The 18,014-nt window shown below is 44.3% G+C and overlaps 1 protein-coding gene across 3 annotated transcripts in view; it reads left to right on the forward strand.

Annotated features, from left to right (window-relative positions):
* The window catches only part of epha7 (eph receptor A7), a 56,050-nt gene that overhangs the window by 11,447 nt on the left and 26,589 nt on the right, over nucleotides 1-18,014 (forward strand). For all 3 annotated transcript variants that reach the window (XM_084699345.1, XM_084699343.1, XM_084699344.1), the window contains exons 4-5: nucleotides 5,019-5,174; nucleotides 9,815-10,150. In XM_084699345.1, the coding sequence (XP_084555471.1) occupies nucleotides 5,019-5,174; nucleotides 9,815-10,150 (492 nt within the window). The remainder of the gene's footprint in view (nucleotides 1-5,018; nucleotides 5,175-9,814; nucleotides 10,151-18,014) is intronic.

Consider the following 18,014-nt stretch of genomic DNA (forward strand, 5'->3'; position numbering starts at 1 on the left):
CATTGAATAGCAGTGTAATGGAATTGATTAAACAGCAAGTTTCAGGGTGAATGAGAGGTGGATTTATTTATGGTTTATAACCAGACAACGAAGCATTTGAGGTCAGAACAAGGAAGCAAGGAAAGAGGGAAAAAACACTGACAGGAAATGTTCTAATGCAAACCACCCACTGCAAGCTTCCAATCTTTGCAGGTCTGTGTTTATACTTGATATTTACAGAAACATTTCCCTATCGTTGGTGCAGTGGCAGCCAGGGCGACGGCGACTGTTTAAGGAAAGCAGTGGCGTTTTGAAATAAGAAAATAAACAGTTTCCTTTATCGCGTTTGACCTGCTCCACCTGGCATTCATCAGTGGCGAGGCTTGTGTGTTGGGTCTGTCGCCTGGCCTCCTACTCTGCCTCCTTTATCACTCTAATGGGGTGCTATCTCCCCGCGTGCTCCCTGGGTCTCAGACCAGCCACATTCTTTCCACATCCATCCCCACACACAAGCGGATTTAACACATAATCAGGCTGGATGGGGGGGGGGGGGACACACACACGCATCAGGGGGGCGCATCACGGCGGGCCCATAAAGACAGCCTGGCCTGCAGTAGTCCATCTCATTCTGGGGTTAGAGAACTTAAACACAGTGCTGGCCTCCTCTCTCCCACTACGGTCCAAGCCCCTGACCCCTCCATCTCTTTGAACCCAGACCGTGGTACGCAGAGACAGATGCTGGAGAAACTCAATATTACTACCCCATGCCTGCTCCAAGCCTGCAGCGCACTCTGTCATCAATAGTTGATAAGGGTAACCAGCCTGATTAGATGTGAGGGTTAACAAGGAGAAGACTTTTTTCTGTTTCAGAGGCTACGTACGGGGCAGTGTTGTCGTGCTAGCTCGCTAACAACACTTAGCTGGGCCAGCAGCTAAGGGTAACGCTAGCTCCAAGGCTCTCTATGAAATGTGATCTGTCAATCAAGAAGGAAGATTAACTGAGGGGAAAGTGCTACGGCGTCACACCAGGACACTGGAAATAATTATCATGGAATGGCCACAGGAAGTGATATGTCAGGCTGTCACAAAATGTCACCCCGGGTTGAGAACCTCATCCATCCTTTACCTTTTTTCCTCCCCTCTCGCTGTCCCGCATCTAGATTTTCATTCAATTGCCAAACAGCAAAAGCAGTTGGATGCAATTCGAGAATGTTAAGAAGCTGGGCTATGAGGAAAAATAAATAAACCAATATCTTTGGGGAAAAAATTGGGGAGAATTGATTTTCTTTTTTTTTTCATGCATGTCTACTCAAGATAACGCATGCCTCATTGTTTCATCCAGTGTGGATCCCAACGTGGATTGAACCATTTGTTTGTCAGGGACGTCTGGCTAAAAGTCCTCTACTGGTCCTCTCAGGTCCTCAGGGCTTTCCTTCTCTTGCATCGACACAATATATAAACGCTGACAGCCGCCTGTTTTTTTTCCCCCATGGCTAAATGAGAGCGCTTGACCACTGGAAGGGAAATTACAGATGCTGGCTCCGTTGCCTTCTAAGGAGCCCTGTGGAATGCCAGCCTTGTGTTTCCTCAGTCTTCTCCGCCTAGCTTCAGCCCTGCTCCCTAAGGACGCGCTCGTTTCGCAGTTGGTTAAATGAGGCTGCTGTTGTCTGCCTTTCTGTTTTAACACGCCTGTTTCAACAACCACAGCCCATTAAGTTTCCTTTATCTGGTTGTTGCTATCACAAAAACAGGCATTTACTGGTACTCCCTCTTTAGAGTTTAATTTGAAGTTAGTCACTCGACATTGCGGTCAGCCTGTGGACAGAAAGATGCATGCAGTGTCATGGTGTCAGTGGAACACTGAGTCAAGTAGTCGGTAAGAGGCACGGCTTGTTGGCTCTGACATCAAGCTGGGATTCAACCCAGTATAATTGTACATCGGAATTTTTCTCATGAGCAAGGTGTTGCTTCAGGGAGAAAAGAAAGAAAAAGAAAATATCGTTCACTATCACGCAGCTTTGCATCATAATGTGTCAGAGTAGCAGTGTATTTCAGTTTGTTGTGCAACGGGAAAATGACCGACAGCGTCTGTGCTGTTCGGGCAGGAATGCAGTTCTTGGATGTCTGTGTTTGTGCACGTCAGTCAGTGCAGAGCGAGTGGCGGAGACGGGGGAGGAGGGTGGAAATTCAGAAATGGTTAGCTAGCCATTTCATACAGCTGTTCGATTCTGGGGCCTAATTTGCCGCCTTGTTGGTTCTGTAAACGATTCCGGATGCCAAAGTTGGTCAGACACATTGATAAACACAGAGCAGTCACACAAAAAAACGAACAAACAAAAAAAACAACTAAACTGTGGTGGAGACAAACGATGTTTGCATTGACGCTATCACTAAGAGTAGCTTTGGCCATTTGAAAGCCCTCCCGTTTTCAGTGCCTGTGCTGGGGCTAAGCCGGGGCTGCTAGCGCTGTGGTTCTGGTGAGCCTATGAGCTGGCAGAGAGGCTGGCGCAGTGTGAGCGAACCCTGGGCCCAGCTGGGCTTCTCCCTTCCACATGCTGGCCACCCAGCGGATGCGCTTCTCCAAACCCATAGGCAAACAGACATGCTGGCTTATCAGAATGTTCAAACAGCCATGCATGGAGGGACGAACAAACCTATCAGACGGCGTGCCTGCCTGGCCTATCTTTAACTTGCAGCAGAGGGTCTCTCTAGATCAGCAATGCAGACCTCTGGTGTGAATTATTCACAAATACGTTGTTACTGTACTTTAGTCGATTTTTCTGGTATCAGTACTTTACTTCACTATTGTTATTGGACAAAATAAGTATAGAAAGGTCAGAAAAATATTTTCCAAAAAAGTTTAAAAAAAAAGGTTTCTACAGGTTGAAATAAATATTTCTACAAGTTTAAAAAAAGTTTGTAAAAAACTGCATAATTGATGAGTACGTACTTGATGAAGACTACTAAACTTTACTGTACTCTATTGTGCTCTGCTCTGCTTTAATCTGCTCTGTTTTAGGCTCCTTGGTTCTCCTTTCTTCTCCTTTCACTGTGTGTGGGTGTGTGTGTGGGTGTGTGGGTGTGTGTGTGTGTGTGTGTGTGTGTGTGTGTGTGTGTGGGTGTGGGTGTGGGTGTGGGTGTGTGTGTGGGTGTGTGTGTGAACAAAAAGTTTCAAAAGGCATGATGTGAGGTCCAACAGGTAGTAATAATGGTCACCTTTTACTTAAGTATATATCAAAGCCCACACTTATTTACTTTGTCTTGAGTAAAAAAGTGTATTCAGTACTTTTTTTACATGAGTATTTGTACTTATACTTGACTGAAGGATGTGTGTACTTTTGCCATCTCTGGAATCATTTACATCATGATATCAGAGATGGAGATGTACTTGGGGTACAGTGTGCGTACAGTCGACCAAAAGTCTAATGTTACCAGGGGATCAAAGCAATTAGAATGGCCTAGATGTGATTAGTGAGTTTGCCAGGAGCATGTTGTTTTGTTTTGCAAGGCAACATAACACGACCCCTAGCCATAACAGAGTACCTCTCACTGGTGTAAAATCCTGTTTTCAATTACTGGCTCTAAAGGTAAAGAAATATTAGAGATAAAATCGTGTATTTTCATTCCCAGTAAAAAAAGGTCTTGTTTCCCCAGACTGGAGCAGTGAGATAAATAGAGAGTGACAAGGCTTTCATGTTGCTGAAATGGGGATACCCTCTCCCCACAACCTCCTCCTCTCACCGAGGAAGGTGTTAAAATGAGGAAACCTTTTTTCTCCCTTTCAAGACCTGTCACAGAAGTATAGCCAAATATTTTTTACCCCTTAAAAATATTGTGTTACTCAGATCAGGTAGAGGGTCCTTGCCCATTTCCGCAATGGCTCGTGAAAATGCATTTAAAAATATATATAATTTGATAGCTTTTATGCAGAGCTTTTCACAGAAGTATAGATTCCATGCAGATTGGATAAGGAATCATGTGGCCTAGATTGCAGTTTTTCTATCAGCTAAGCTTGGATTTCCACAAACACCAGGGCCCTGTGGATTATCTGACTTGAAGTGTTGCGATGAAAAAAAAGCCTTACCCAAAATAGACATTTCCCTATTCATTAATGCTGAAAAGTGAATTTGGATAACGCATGTGATTCACAAAGCCCCTCCTATGAATTGGCCTATTTGTTACAGTGGAATTTGTCTCAGATTAACATTGTCTTGATTATTGCTGGATGGAAGCTTGTGCATTTTCTTAACTTTCTAACATGGAGTTTTGTTTGAGAAAGAAATCCTACATTATTGTAGTTCCTGATATGAACACATTTAATACACCAAATTGTTATTGATGCATTAAAAAAAAATAAGTTTACCCTCTTTTCCCCTTGAATATGTGCAAAGATATGCATTTATATAACATATGACATTTAGTTTTTCTTCAAATAGAAGGTGAACATTTTCATTTCGATTTCTCAAACCTTGTCTGTATTATTTTTGTTATCTTAACACTTAGCACAGTGCGCCTTTTTTAGGACATTTCCCTGAAGACACTTTTTATTTAAAAATAAAATCACTCATCTACCAATCGTGGGACTCAACAGTTTTCAATACAGCCCAGCTTCTAATCCCTAGTTAATAAGCCGCAGGTTTTTTACCTCTGTGAATGCTTTGGCACGACATTAGTGATTTGTTTTAAGCGTCTCAGTAAAGCCTGGTGATGAAGCCTAAGGGATGGGCTGTTCCACATCGTCCTCACACAGGAACACAAGTGTAATGGTTTGTTTTATCATGCCCTCTTTTATAATGAGAATTCAAGTGTGAACCATAACCTCTTGTTCTCTCTCTTCTTTCTCTCTCCCCCTCTCCTTCTCTCTCTCTCGTTCTCTCTCTCTCTCTCTCTCTCTCTCTCTCTCTCTCTCTCTCTCCCCCTCTCCTTCTCTCTCCCCCCTCTCTCTCTCTCTCTCTCTCTCCCCCTCTCCTTCTCTCTCTCTCTCTCTCTCTCTCTCTCTCTCTCTATCTATCTATCTCTCCCTCTCTCTCTGACCCTAGCCTGTGGCCGTGGGTTCTACAAGTCGTCGTCCCAGGACCTGCAGTGCTCCCGCTGCCCAGCACACAGCTTCAACGACCGGGAGGGATCCGGGCGCTGCGACTGTGAAGACGGATACTACCGGGCTCCCATTGACCCTCCGTCTGTAGCATGTACCCGTAAGTACGGTGGCCTTCTGTAGCCTGTACCCCACCCCGCCACACACACACACACACACACACACACTCTCACTCACTCATACACACACACACAAAAGAGTGTTCGTCCTGGAGATCTGTTCCTCTTCCGCTCCAGAGCCATGCTGCTGCCCAGCTTCACAATAAGTCTTTATAATTATGTTTGTGTGTGCCTGTGTGTCTGTCTGCGTGTGTACGTTTCTCTACAGCTACGCTGGTAGCTAATGATCAGAGGAGCAATTTGCCATTTCCTGTCTCAAAGATTGCAATTACAGTCAGCGACAAACCAGGCAGCACCCTCCGTCTTCATGTGTCCTGGCCAATGTTGCAATTATGTGACATGCATTGATGACTTGTTTACACTGGCCGGGGAATCCGTTTTAGAAGGCGGGGCTCATTTGCTCTTAAATCTGTTTCCAAACAGGTTCATTCGGGATCGCCACCGGCTGTTTTTAGCACTGCCCCCACTTTAGCTATGGCAGCAACCAAGCTCCACAAAGACTGAGAGAGAAGGAAAGAGAGACAAAGAGAGAGCGAGAAAGAGAGAGTGGGGTATAAAGACAGTGAGAGGGGGGGAGGTAGAGAGAGAGGACACTAGGACAAAGAAATTAGACTTAAGCTAAAGTAACAGCTTTGGAGGCTGGTGCAAGCAAGGACTCTGCTAATAAAGGATCTGGAGAAACGGTTACTGTCTGACAGGCTGATTTATCAGGAGTAAATTACCTTATCGTTCGCTTAAGACGTCTTGCGGTCTCGTGGTTGAACTTGTGCCTAAATGTCTCTGTCTAATCTTCATTACAAGTCAAACAAGGACAGAACACATTGTCTCTCCGCACACTCGCCACCCAAAGTCAGCAACCGGAGGGAAACTAACATTCCCACGATCACTGTAAAACCACTCAGATCATTTCATGAAAGACGAATCCATAAGTCTGTCCTTTTCAGCCTGGAGGTAGTTTTACTGTCTGGAGATGAAAACACTCTCTTTATTGCTCTACAATTGCTTGTAACATTGACCAAGGGCAAAACACAGGAGTTCTCCTGTAGAAGGAGAACCAAACATTTACTTTTTGTTACTTTCTCTCAGTAGCGTAGCCAGAACTTGAATATTTGGGGGTCCCATCTTAAAATGAAGGGGTCGCTAAAAGAATGACTAAATCAATCAACAATTCCACATTTGAAGCAATCAGACATAGCCCCCCCCAGGGCCCCTCGTGGCTACGAGTTATGTTACATAATCAGTGTGGTTGCAGTTCCACTGGTATTTGGTTGCATTTGTTTCCTGCTCACGATTACTGATATCAGACTGTCATCAACAATCTACAACATTGCCTACATATTGGACTAAGTTGTTGTGACAAATGGTCATTCGATTTTTCTTAGTGGGGGGGCTGAATTGGACTGGAACTGTATAGCAATTGAAAGTGAATTTATGCTGTTTGAGCAAATAGTTTGATTGGCACATTTTTTAATGGGGTTTGTAAAGCTCCCATATTTTAGTCCTTAGACAAACAGTGAGACAGATCTCTGCTGCAGCAGGGATTACTCCTCTCAGCCTCCGATTGGGGAGAGAAAAGAGATAAAGATGTAATGTGGACATTATAACGGAGGTACGTAGCGTACGAGTGCTGATTGAAAACCAAGGGAGATGTTAGCAGATGCATTGTTGCACATATGGCATGTCGAGGAGGAAGATAGGTTTTTCATGTTGTATACAATATTTGCTCTCTCCTTTCTTATGCAAACCCGTGAGATAATGAGGTATGTGGGGAGGGCTGGGAGCACTTTTCCAGAAGCGGAGAGAAGACGAGAGACGCTGACAGGTCCGGGAGTGGGCATCAATCATGCGACAGCTGTGAGCAGTGCTGGCGCTAGCAGGGTCTGAAAAGGGCAGTTGTGAGCACCCCCACTCCTAGCCCCCCCTCTCCTGCCCCCCCTCTCCTAGCCCCCCGCCCCCCTCCCCCGGTCTGCTCAAATCTGCCACCTCAACAAGTTGACATCCCTCGAAGTGTCCATGCTGCCCGTAGTTGCTAGGGGACGTCCGGGGTGCAGAGGAACGCAGGAGGCCCTTCTCCTATCACAACCCCCTCCCCTGGCTGCCCCAACCCTGTTGACCCTCCACTCCCCCCTCCCCTGGCTGCCCCAACCCTGCCACCCCTTCACTCCCCCCATCTCCTTCCGCATGGCTTGACTCCTACAGGTTTTTGCGGCATCCAGAATGGAAGGGTGGGGTTAAGGGTCATACCACACGTTTGTAGATTAGGGATTACCTCATGGGTGATTTGAATACCAGTCACCCCAGCCAGCCCTTTCCTCCCAGTCCTCCAATTAGTGAGCAGACTTCTAATAGGCCATGTAAGGCTGGAACAGCCTAGAGCACCTCTCAGAGCAGATAAGGGCTGGATTCTTCTCTCCTAAGAGCGGATTTACTCAGGTCTTAGAGACAGGCTCAGCAGAATGACCTAAATAGAAGTCTGGCCCTCAAACTAAAGAGTTAGACGTGGCCCTTTTAATATGAAGTAATTGGTAAATCTGTTTGATTCAGAAGCGATCTTTTGGCCTGTATGGGTGATGTGGTGGCAAAGAGGAGTGTGAATGTGCTGTCAGGGACAGTCATACAGCACGGAAATCACAGGTTCACTCAGTGTCTGGAAAGTGAGCTGTATTACAGCATGCAAAGGATGTGAAAGGACACACATACCCACACCCACACCCACACAGCCCGATGCAGTGTTGGAGAGAAGCAAGTATGTGATTGAGACGTTTCAGACTGTGAGGGCTATGGAAGGCTAATCCGTGAAATGAAACTTCACTGGGAAGAGGGGTGAGAGGGGAAAACACGAAGAGATAAGACAGAACGAGAGAGGGAGAGTGAGAGACAGAAAGAGAGAGAGCAACAAGCCCTGGAGCTACGAGGTTCAGCAGACAGACGATGTGGCTGAGGTTGTGTCGCGTCTGTGAGCTGCAGGTGTGTGTGTGTGTGTGTGTGTGAGGGGGTTTAGAACTGCGGATCCACCAGCACAGAGTTAGAGACTCTTCCTCGTGCAAAAAGACAGGCAGTGGAACAGCAAATAAAGTGTATTGCGGGAGGACTAGGAGAGGAAAGCCACAGTATACTGTAGCTAATCTCCAAAATAGAGGAAAAAACAGGACATTGACACAGGCCACATCTATCCAGGTTTCATTCTAATGTCATTACCTCCTGCTGCTCATATCCAAGAAATCACTACCTTGATCTCTGACACCTGAGACCCAAATGAGAGTGGCAGAGCAATATGAGATATTATCATTGGTAACCGTGGCCATGGCGAAGCAGGCAAAGCACCCCTTGAAGAGGAGTGTGTGTGTGTTTCTTTGTCCCTGGAGAGGATTAAGAGAGAGGGTAGAGTGTCAGTGACATGGCTGAGTCGCATCCCTCCTCTTCACCTACCACAGGTGGTTCTTTCATCTTCACAGAGCTCAACGTCTCTGCGGCATCTCCCTCGACAACCATGAATATGGATGCCTTCCCCTGACCCGCTCTTCCTAACGGGAGCAATGGGGGAAGCAACTAAGTGCTGTATTAATGAGTCAGAATGCTGTGATTGTAGTTTTTGGTCTATGCATATTTATGACCTATTTGTAAGCAAATGTGTCAAATTAAATGAAGCCTATGAGTCCCTTTCCAGGGTTTACTAGACATTGAAATGGAAATGAAACGGCTCAGTTTATTCTGTGAAAGAATGAAATATGTTTTAACTGCGCCCCTAAACCAACATAAAGAGACCATCATCTATTCCGCATTTGGAGGAAATAAAACAAGTAATCGGTGTCACATTCAGTATATACACATCTGGGTCGTGAAAAACTGAGCCTAGCGATTGAATGATAGATGTAGCAATTTTATGAATCATTATTTTATGCGATGAATCATTACTTTACGCGATGAGTTCCACTCAGCAGCTATTCACAGTGAGCTGTTTGTGTTGCCTGTGGAGGTTTGGGACTTCATCGGGTTTGTGGTGGTTTTAGCTTCTGTGGTATTGCACATGACAGCTATTGCAAAACAATAACTTTGATTTTAATCACGCCAGTAAATTCTGTGGGGAGACACTTTAGTCAACCTTTTTTTCTTCAAAAACATCAACTTGATGTGTACAGCCTCCTTGGTTCATTGAAAAAAAGCCCAGTCATATTTTTTTCAAAAGACAGTAAGAGAGCAAGTACCTTATATCTGTCAGACAGTCTCAAATCACCCTTTCTCTATCCGTTTCAGAATGAGGAGACTTACAACAGCATGAATTGCTACAAAACCAACATGTCTTCCATATACGGGTCCAAAGTATTTAAATGTCTGAAGCAGTATTAATAGATCCCATAAATTGCTGCGCAGCGCAGACTCGCCCATAACGACCTTGGCATCGCCCGGGTTTGCCTCCATCACGGCACACCTGAACTACTTTTTCAGTATCTGACTTCTATTATAATTGAGTGTCGGTGTTTGGCTCGGAGGGTTGGCACGTCCCATGGCATTTCCAAAGAACGGCGAAACCGCAGATCCAGTCAGTGCACACAAGGTGGCTTGTCACTTTCCCTGGCACTCTGTTATTTAACTCTGGCTCCCTCCTTGTCCACCCTGACAGGACCTCCCTCGGCTCCACAGAACCTGGTCTACAACATCAACCAGACCACCGTCAGCCTGGAGTGGAGTCCGCCAGCCGACACCGGGGGTCGAAACGACGTCACCTACAGGATTATGTGCCGGCAGTGCAGCTGGGAGCCGGAGGAGTGCGTGGCGTGTGGAGGCCATGTGGGGTTCTCGCCCCAGCAGGCAGGATTAGTAGACACCTATGTGACAGTGATGGACCTCCTGGCACATGCCAACTACACCTTCGAGGTGGAGGCGGTCAACGGCGTCTCGGACCTCAGCCGTACGCAGCGTCTCTTCGCCGCGGTCAGCATCGCCACCAGTCAAGCAGGTAAGCTGGACGCCTGGCTAGAAAATGGCCATCAGCGGAAATACAGCCAGAGCCCCCCCCCCCCTCCCCCTCTCCCTCCCTTCATCTACTGCTCATAAACTCTTTTTTTATTACTTTTGTTAAATTTGTTCAACTTTCATATTCCACTGCTGTATGCTGGTGTGGGTTGGAATTGCTTTTATGAGTGTACATTTTCATCAAAATGTCTTTGGTCTTTTAATGTTTCCTAATATACAGTATTGAGAGAGAAAAAAATTCAGGATACAGTTTAGTGTTTGATGTTAATAATGTGTTTGATAATCTTCTGCACTTTGTATAATATGTGGCTCATGGAGTATATGCAGTGCAGTTTAATATCGGGACGCCTCACATTTTAACTACTCTAATGATGCCACTTGGCCTTAATGATTGTAGGTTGATGTTATCCATAACATTTATAGTTCGCACATTACACATCAATTTAATGTGTGTGTTGAGAGCTAAGGCTGCAAACATTATTAGTCAAGCCTGCCTGGCTGGTGATGATGATAATGCTTTGAGAAGCAGTGCATGTCATTCACTCTCATGGGAGCCTGTCATCCATCAGATGTTATATTTTGTTGTGACACCCTCCTTAAAACTATTTTTTGATTTGTCCTTTCTAAGTACTCAAAAAAAGAAGATTAATCTTTAATACTTGGGCACCTATAAAAACAGAGTTAGCTAACAGTCCGTATAGCTGCTGCTATTTTACTGTTGCTCAACAACGAAAATGGAGATGGCCAAAGTAGCAGAAAGTCGCTATACTAGTTAATAAATCTAGAACGAACGTTTAGGAAATGCTATAATTGGAAGCTATTTTGGTTCACCAGTAGCCACGTCGAGTCTATAGGTTCTGATTGGACTCCTTTCCTGTTCTACACTGCCTGGGGCTTCCTCTAACAACCTGCTGAACAGCGTAGAACATGCCTTCAGACAGAACAATAAGCAAACAAGTAATTTAGAGAAAGTAATATCAAGACAACCTTGCCAAAGGAGCCAAGAGGTCGGACAGAGAGGCTTCTAGCCAGCTGAGGACACCTGGGCTAACCCTGTTAGAGATGATGTATGTTGGATGACACGCTTCGTGACAGAGACATACGCTGGAATGTGCCGAGGGTGGCCTCATCAAGGACACAAGGACGTCGAGAGGAAAAAAAAACAATTAACACATGCTCTCTCGGAGCGACTTATAATTACACGGGGCATGTTGACAATAGACAATTGCTATGTTAACCCTGCAGAATATTTAGCCGCCAGCCATTGTGAAATAGAGGAAGGCGTTCCCCGGGATAATGGAAAGACAACGTTTCAGTCTCGCTGAAAGCTTTGCTACTCCAAGTTAACATTAAACAGTCTTATTTTATTTTTTTACATTCCTTTTTTTTTTGCAGATATCTGAACTTCCATACTGTCACGTTCCTAGAAAAAGCAACTATTGATGAATTTCACTATAATTGAGATTACTCTTTGGTACAAATGATAGCACATAGTTGGTGAGGACCTCATTTCAGGAAAGAACCCTAGGTTCTAGGTTTTTGCACACACAGCACGGCAGACAAGAACCTCGATATGTAAGGCCCTTCTCATTGGTCACGGGTTTCTGTGTGTCCCTTTCTCCTCCGGCCGTTAGGGAATGCTTGAGTGCTTTGTAATTGGAACGTTGGCGTGGCCTAAAACAATGGGTCTTTCCTGTGCAAGTATGCAGGTCCGCTCGTTAAAGAATGACTGCATTATTAAACCCTTTACGGCTCATCATCCAGAATTGATTAACCTTTCCTGGGATGGAGGAAGGAACCGTAGCTCAGAACAGCCTTAAAGAGAGGAGAGACTCTACCCAGCCCAGCACCTCTCTGCTCCTGCATGATAATCAGTCTGTGCCTAGGAACCGGGGCTGTGGGGAGACGAACATGCAGGATGCAGATGGTGACCCATCTGATGAAGAATTCATCCCCCCTCCCCTCCCCCAATTATACCAAAAGAAATGTCTCGAGGAAGGCTAAGTCTGTACCTGGTTCTAAGTGCTTATTGTTCCTTGAAACCTAATTACTTCTCAGCTATGTCTTAAATTAGTTTAAATAGCAACTGTTGGAATCCACTGTGTTCCTTTTTGCTTGATTTTTTTGTTCCCTCCCCCTCACCACTGCAGGTGAGGGGAAATTTGTCATCTTGATGATTTGAGTTTCTTGTTCAGCTAGACTTTCTTGGGAAGTTAGACGGGAGGGCGTTTCAATCACTGCTCTATTGTCAGTTGACAAGTCTACAATGCCACCCTCCAAGGTGCTGTGCTTTAGCTCTGATGCAGCACGCTTGTAAACAAGGCCTTTTGTTCTTCGCTGTGCTACTGAGTGGGAACGCTCCGTGGAACGAAAATTAATATTTATTCAAGAGAGTTTTCAAATCTCTGGGCCAGAAAATCCACTGTGAAGAATGGAACAGAAATAAGATTGAAATTGGTTAAGGGGATAGCCATAGGAGCATGTGTGTGTCGCAGAACGTTGAGCAACTGAATAGTGGAATGTTGTTTCAGTGGGAGAAGCAGAGCCATTTACATTTTAGAGAGAGAGAGAGAGAGAGAGAGAGAGAGAGAGAGAGAGAGAGAGAGAGAGAGAGAGCGAGAGAGAGAGAGAGAGAGAAGGGTAAACTGTGAAAATTGATTTTAATGCAGACAGTTCGTGTTAGCCAGGAGCACAGAACAGGTTGCATCATAATGGTTACCTCCATAATCGTTGATCTGTGCTCAAAGACCCTCTGATACCTCAGGCGTTAGTTCGATTAGAATATAGATATTCACTCATTCATATAGTAGTTCAAGGTACTATTATAGATAACATTGATGAATTGCATTTAGAAATGGAGTTCTGCATTTTGGCCATTTTGGAGTTCAAGACTGCTGGGAGTAGCTGAGGAAGACATGATAACCTGTTGATAACCTGTTAATAACCTGTCGAAGTATAGAGCACAGTTTTGTCTCTCAGAAGGACTTTATCATCAGAAGTTACAGATCAATGAGTGGAGATAAAACGAGGTCTCCATCTTGCTCCTCTTGTTGGTGTTCCATTGGGTCTATTGTTGTGTAAGTCATTGTACTTAAAAGGAGATAGGAGCCCCTTCTTGTAGAAACCTATTTAAACATTCAAAGGGAACAACAGGCGATTCCCTTTGCAACCATTTTCCTCTGTGAAAAAATGCATTCTTGCACGCATGAATGTAAGCTAAGCATTTTACTTTGATCTGAAAAGCTTCGCTGCCCTAGCTTTGCGTGAGAAGCAAATATCCCCCTTTCAACAGTGTTGGCTGGCTGCTGAAGGCATGCCTTCCTGACGCTGTGCTGTCAGTCATCTTCGACACAGAAGATGAGGATCTGTTTTGATGGCTATTCGGTCGTCCCTTAAATAAGCATTTATGTACAGTAAATGTTGAAGAAAGAGATCTCTGAATGTTACATTTACTTTACATTTAGTCATTTAGCAGACGCTGTTATCCAGAGCGACTTACAGTAAGTACAGGGACATTCCCCCGAGGCAAGTAGGGTGAAGTGCCTTGCAGGGTGAAGTGCCTTGCCCAAGGACACAACACCATTTTTTCTCGCCTGGGAATTGAACCGGCAACCTTCTGATGAATAGCCTGATTCCCTAACCGCTCGGCCATCTGACTCCACGTGTTCCGGCTAGCTGATAGCCTCTGACCCAGAGGTAATCTAAATGGTCACTTTATTGACACTTGATTATCACAAAATAGTGGCTGTTAAATACATCTGTGAGATTAACACTTTTGGGAACAATAATGCCATTGATGGATTCCCTTTACACCCCAATCTGTCATGGTGGCCTTAGACAGAATGGATTGATTGATTCCAAGGAGTCCCCACTGACCACTGCCAGGCGGTGTCATTTTCTACTTAAGCAGATCCTCCTTTGTAGCATTTGTCAGTGGTTTTACGTTACCTGAGAGTCCAGCCTTTTCTCTCTTGTTTTTTTCTCAGACTCCACACAGTAATTTGATGAGAGCTGGGCAAAGCAGTGAGATTCAACAGCTGCAATAAAACGGTGGTGGTCTCAGAGCACAAGCTCTCAACACTTAACCTGTAGCTCTCTGTAAATGTCTCCTGATTTGTCTGTCACCCAATCCGTCAGCAATGAATAATTTTCATGGAAGGTGCACTTTAATTACTTTCCCATTTAAATGGCATTATCGTGGCCTATCTAGGTAATTAATCTCCCCAAGTATCCTGTTTCAGTCTTTTATTGCTGGCAGACGAGCCCTTTAAATCCCCCTGAATCTGCTGTGCTTGAATGAGCCCTCTCTCACACAAGCCCCTGTTCCTGCTTTCCCCTTGAGCTGTTCCCCAGCACAGCCGTTGGACAGACAGTGGCAAAGGGTCTTTCTCTAGGAACACTGGAGTTTAAGCGCTTCACGCTCTCTGTCAGAATGACAGTCTGATTCTCGGTCTTGGGGAAGTGTACTCTCTCACACACACACGATTATGCACACACACACACACACACACATTTCTAGACTTGTCTTGGAAAGTAGTGAAACCCACAACATGCTAATTTAGATGTTTGACAAATCAGTGACCCTCCTGTCTGTCAATCTCTAAATACGAGTGTGTTTTTGAAATGTGTGAAGTTATGTGTTAACATTTGTAGAAAATGATGTCATTTGATACGTGTGGTGAAAACAACGGGAAAAGTTGCAACTTTTTAAAGATCACGATGTTTTTGCTCAGCTGGGAATCTGTTGAAGTTAAAAGGGTATGCTGATTCTTATTCAGTTTCATCTTCTTCTCTGTGTCTCCCAGAAGTAGAGATGGAGATCGTTTTAATTATTTAGACTCCTGTGAAGCAGCAAACTGAGTTTGAGGTAAAGTTTTTTTTCACCCAATCAATCTGTTGTTTACCTTTGCAACATAGCAACTCAATCTACTGTGAAACGTTTTCCTAATTATGCTAGAGAGAGAAAAAATAGAATATTGTAAAGGCTCAATTCACTACCACTCCTGCATACTGTTCTACAGGAAAGTGTCTTGTCAGAAAGATTATGAGCTCAACGAAATGAATGTCCTGATGAAGAGCAGATGTCTTCTTGAGAAATGTCATTGACGACCAAAATGGAAGTCTAATATATTTTCATTTCCAGTTTGCAGGACCCCTGTTAATGAGTTTCTTTGAATGGCAGGCACTAATTGAAGTCGTCAGTCCAGCAGAATAGGATAAATAATAGCATGGCCTGAGAAGAAAGACACAGTAATGAAAATATATTTAGCTTTGATAAAAAAAAGGCCTCTTGGCACATAATGGTTTCAGGTTCACAGACAATGCTTGCATTGTTTGCGAGGTATGGGTCTGCCAATGCAGTGCCTTGCATTTAATGAGGCGGCACTTACTGTGTACCTCTTTATTTCTGAAATTGATTTTGCATAAGTATGAAACCCTTATCTATACGAATACAAAGTGATTACCATATGAGATACATATTTATTAGTGAATAGTAGTATGCCTCCGCGATAGCCATTGGCTGCTTAGCCATTTTCAACATAGGTACATATAAGAATTCCTTCTGGCAGTCTTCCTTCAGAAGAGCCATTCTGCTTCTCAACCGGTGAGTAGAGCTAACTGGTATGCAGAGATTTTTTTTTTTTACTGACTTTAAATACGTTGTTATACCAAATATTTCCAATGGTCCCCACAGCTCAAGTTATTTTTCCGAAACGACAGCTAGCTAGCTATCGGAAGATATCCAATTGGAATGTTCGAATGCAACGTTACGCTGTGGTGCCTACTTTCTAACGCTCACAGAAACGCTCCTTTCCTTAAGGTTTTTAAGGGCCCAGTATTCACCAAAACACTCGCACTCTGTCTCTCTCTCGCAAACCCTCCCGCACCCCACAGAAGCGTGCACCTGTGCCTCCCAAACGCTGTGTTTATATGGCACATATGCTTCTCTATGTTACATAGCGCAGCTGGGAGGGGCCCTGGCAGGTTGTAGCGTGAGCATTCAAGTGTTTCATTTCCTGTCGAAGGAGTTAAAGGACTTTTGCAATAAAACCTAAATAGTGATGCATGTCATAGGTGCCCCACAGTGGCAAAGTCTCCTGCTGGACACCAAAATACAACATTCCCAAAGCTTCAAGCAAACCTGATTCTGAGACCTTGATCGCTTGTCTCTGTAACCGAGGGTATTTTCCCTGCCTAGTTCAGGCTGTGGAAGGACAGCCTAGAGACCACGTTGTTTTTCCATGGTGTGATAGGTAAAATTCCATCTGTCACATTGAAAAACAGTACTGGCAGCCCAAATCATTTGATTTTCGCAGCATAGTTCGGTTTGTCACCACAACTACTATACCATTTTATTTAGACAATTATGTGTTGAACATGACCCGAAATATGATTGCAAGAAAACAACTTGTTATTTTTCAGATTTTTTTTTCCACACTCTCTTTCAATTCATGCCTATGGAGAATTGCAAATTGTCTTATGGGGAAACAATTGGAAGAACTTTTTTGTTGTTTTATTTTTGTACCAGACTTTTTTTCAGGTCTGTAAGGATTGCTCACTCGTGTTTTGTGAGATAAAAGAATAGGGGGGAGATTGACAGGTCGTTTTTTTTCCATTATTCCATTGTCTCATCAGCATACTGTCTCCTGCAGTGAGGGGAACTAATTATGTCTTCAACCCCCATCTTCACCCCCTCCCCTCTATTCAGATCATCACACTTGGAAATCATAATGAGCTTGAGTCAGACCACGTCAGTTTGGAGAAGAAAAATCCAAAATGCCCCAAACTGCAGTAGCCCCCTCCTGACAAGGCTGCTAGTAATTATGGATGACCTTTTGACCATCATAGCTGTCGCCTCAAAGCCTTGCGGTCTGACCATGGCTCGGTTTCATCTAGCACACCTGCTAATGTCCTCAGCTGTGCTCCTCACCTCTCTACCATACGCCAATCTGTACCACCACCCTTTTTATCAAAGCAGTGGGGATATATGACAGCCATCTGCTGGGCTGCTTTTAATGATTTGGTATAAAACAACAGTGAAATGTTATTGCGCCCCGAAGAGAGGGGCAGAACACTGGGATAGGTTCTGTAGCAGATGGGCGTCACATCTGGGCTGGGCAGGGGATGGCGTGACGGAGATGTGGCCATGGTTCTTCAAACACCTCTCACTTCCTTGTCTCACTGCCAAGGCGACCCTTCAGAAAAAGGGGGTTGGGGGGTCACTGCTGTGGTCCTTGTTTGGCTTTTTACAGTATCCTTGGACACTAAAATAAGTAGATTTTAGGCACATGCAGCATTAATTGCCTGGGTAACCTTGTGCTTCAGTAGTTGCAGTAATTTGAAACTTTTAATTATTTGGTTGTAGCCTACTAGACTCTGTTAGCGATGAATTATGTTTTTTGTTGTACACCGTTCATTATTTTCTGCTACAATGAGTTATTTTGTAGTGTCTTATGTAGGGCCGACTACAACTTTTAGTTTGGTTTTAAATTATATTTTTTTCTAGAGTATTGGTGGTGTTGTTGGAAATGTGCCCTTAGAGAATTCGTACACATTCTATTTAAGTGAAACTTGGAAGAGCAAATATCCTCAGAGACTAAAATAATTAAATTCATTGATTCTTCCCAATCCTCTCTGTCGCACGAGTGAGTTACGGTAGGATACTGCCAAAATGACAGTTACACTTTGCTGAAAGACCACTAAACTTGACAAGTTCTCAGTTATGGGATACGGCTCTGGATTATCAGGAAGGCTGGGAGGTATTCAATCAAGTATTCAGGAGTCATTGGATATATAAGCTTGCAATGCAAGCTATTATACATTTATTCAGATTTGGCCTTCCTAGT

This window comes from Hypomesus nipponensis, chromosome 6 (genome assembly GCF_054491055.1).
Source record: "Hypomesus nipponensis isolate SF chromosome 6, ASM5449105v1, whole genome shotgun sequence".
NCBI lineage: Eukaryota > Metazoa > Chordata > Actinopteri > Osmeriformes > Osmeridae > Hypomesus > Hypomesus nipponensis.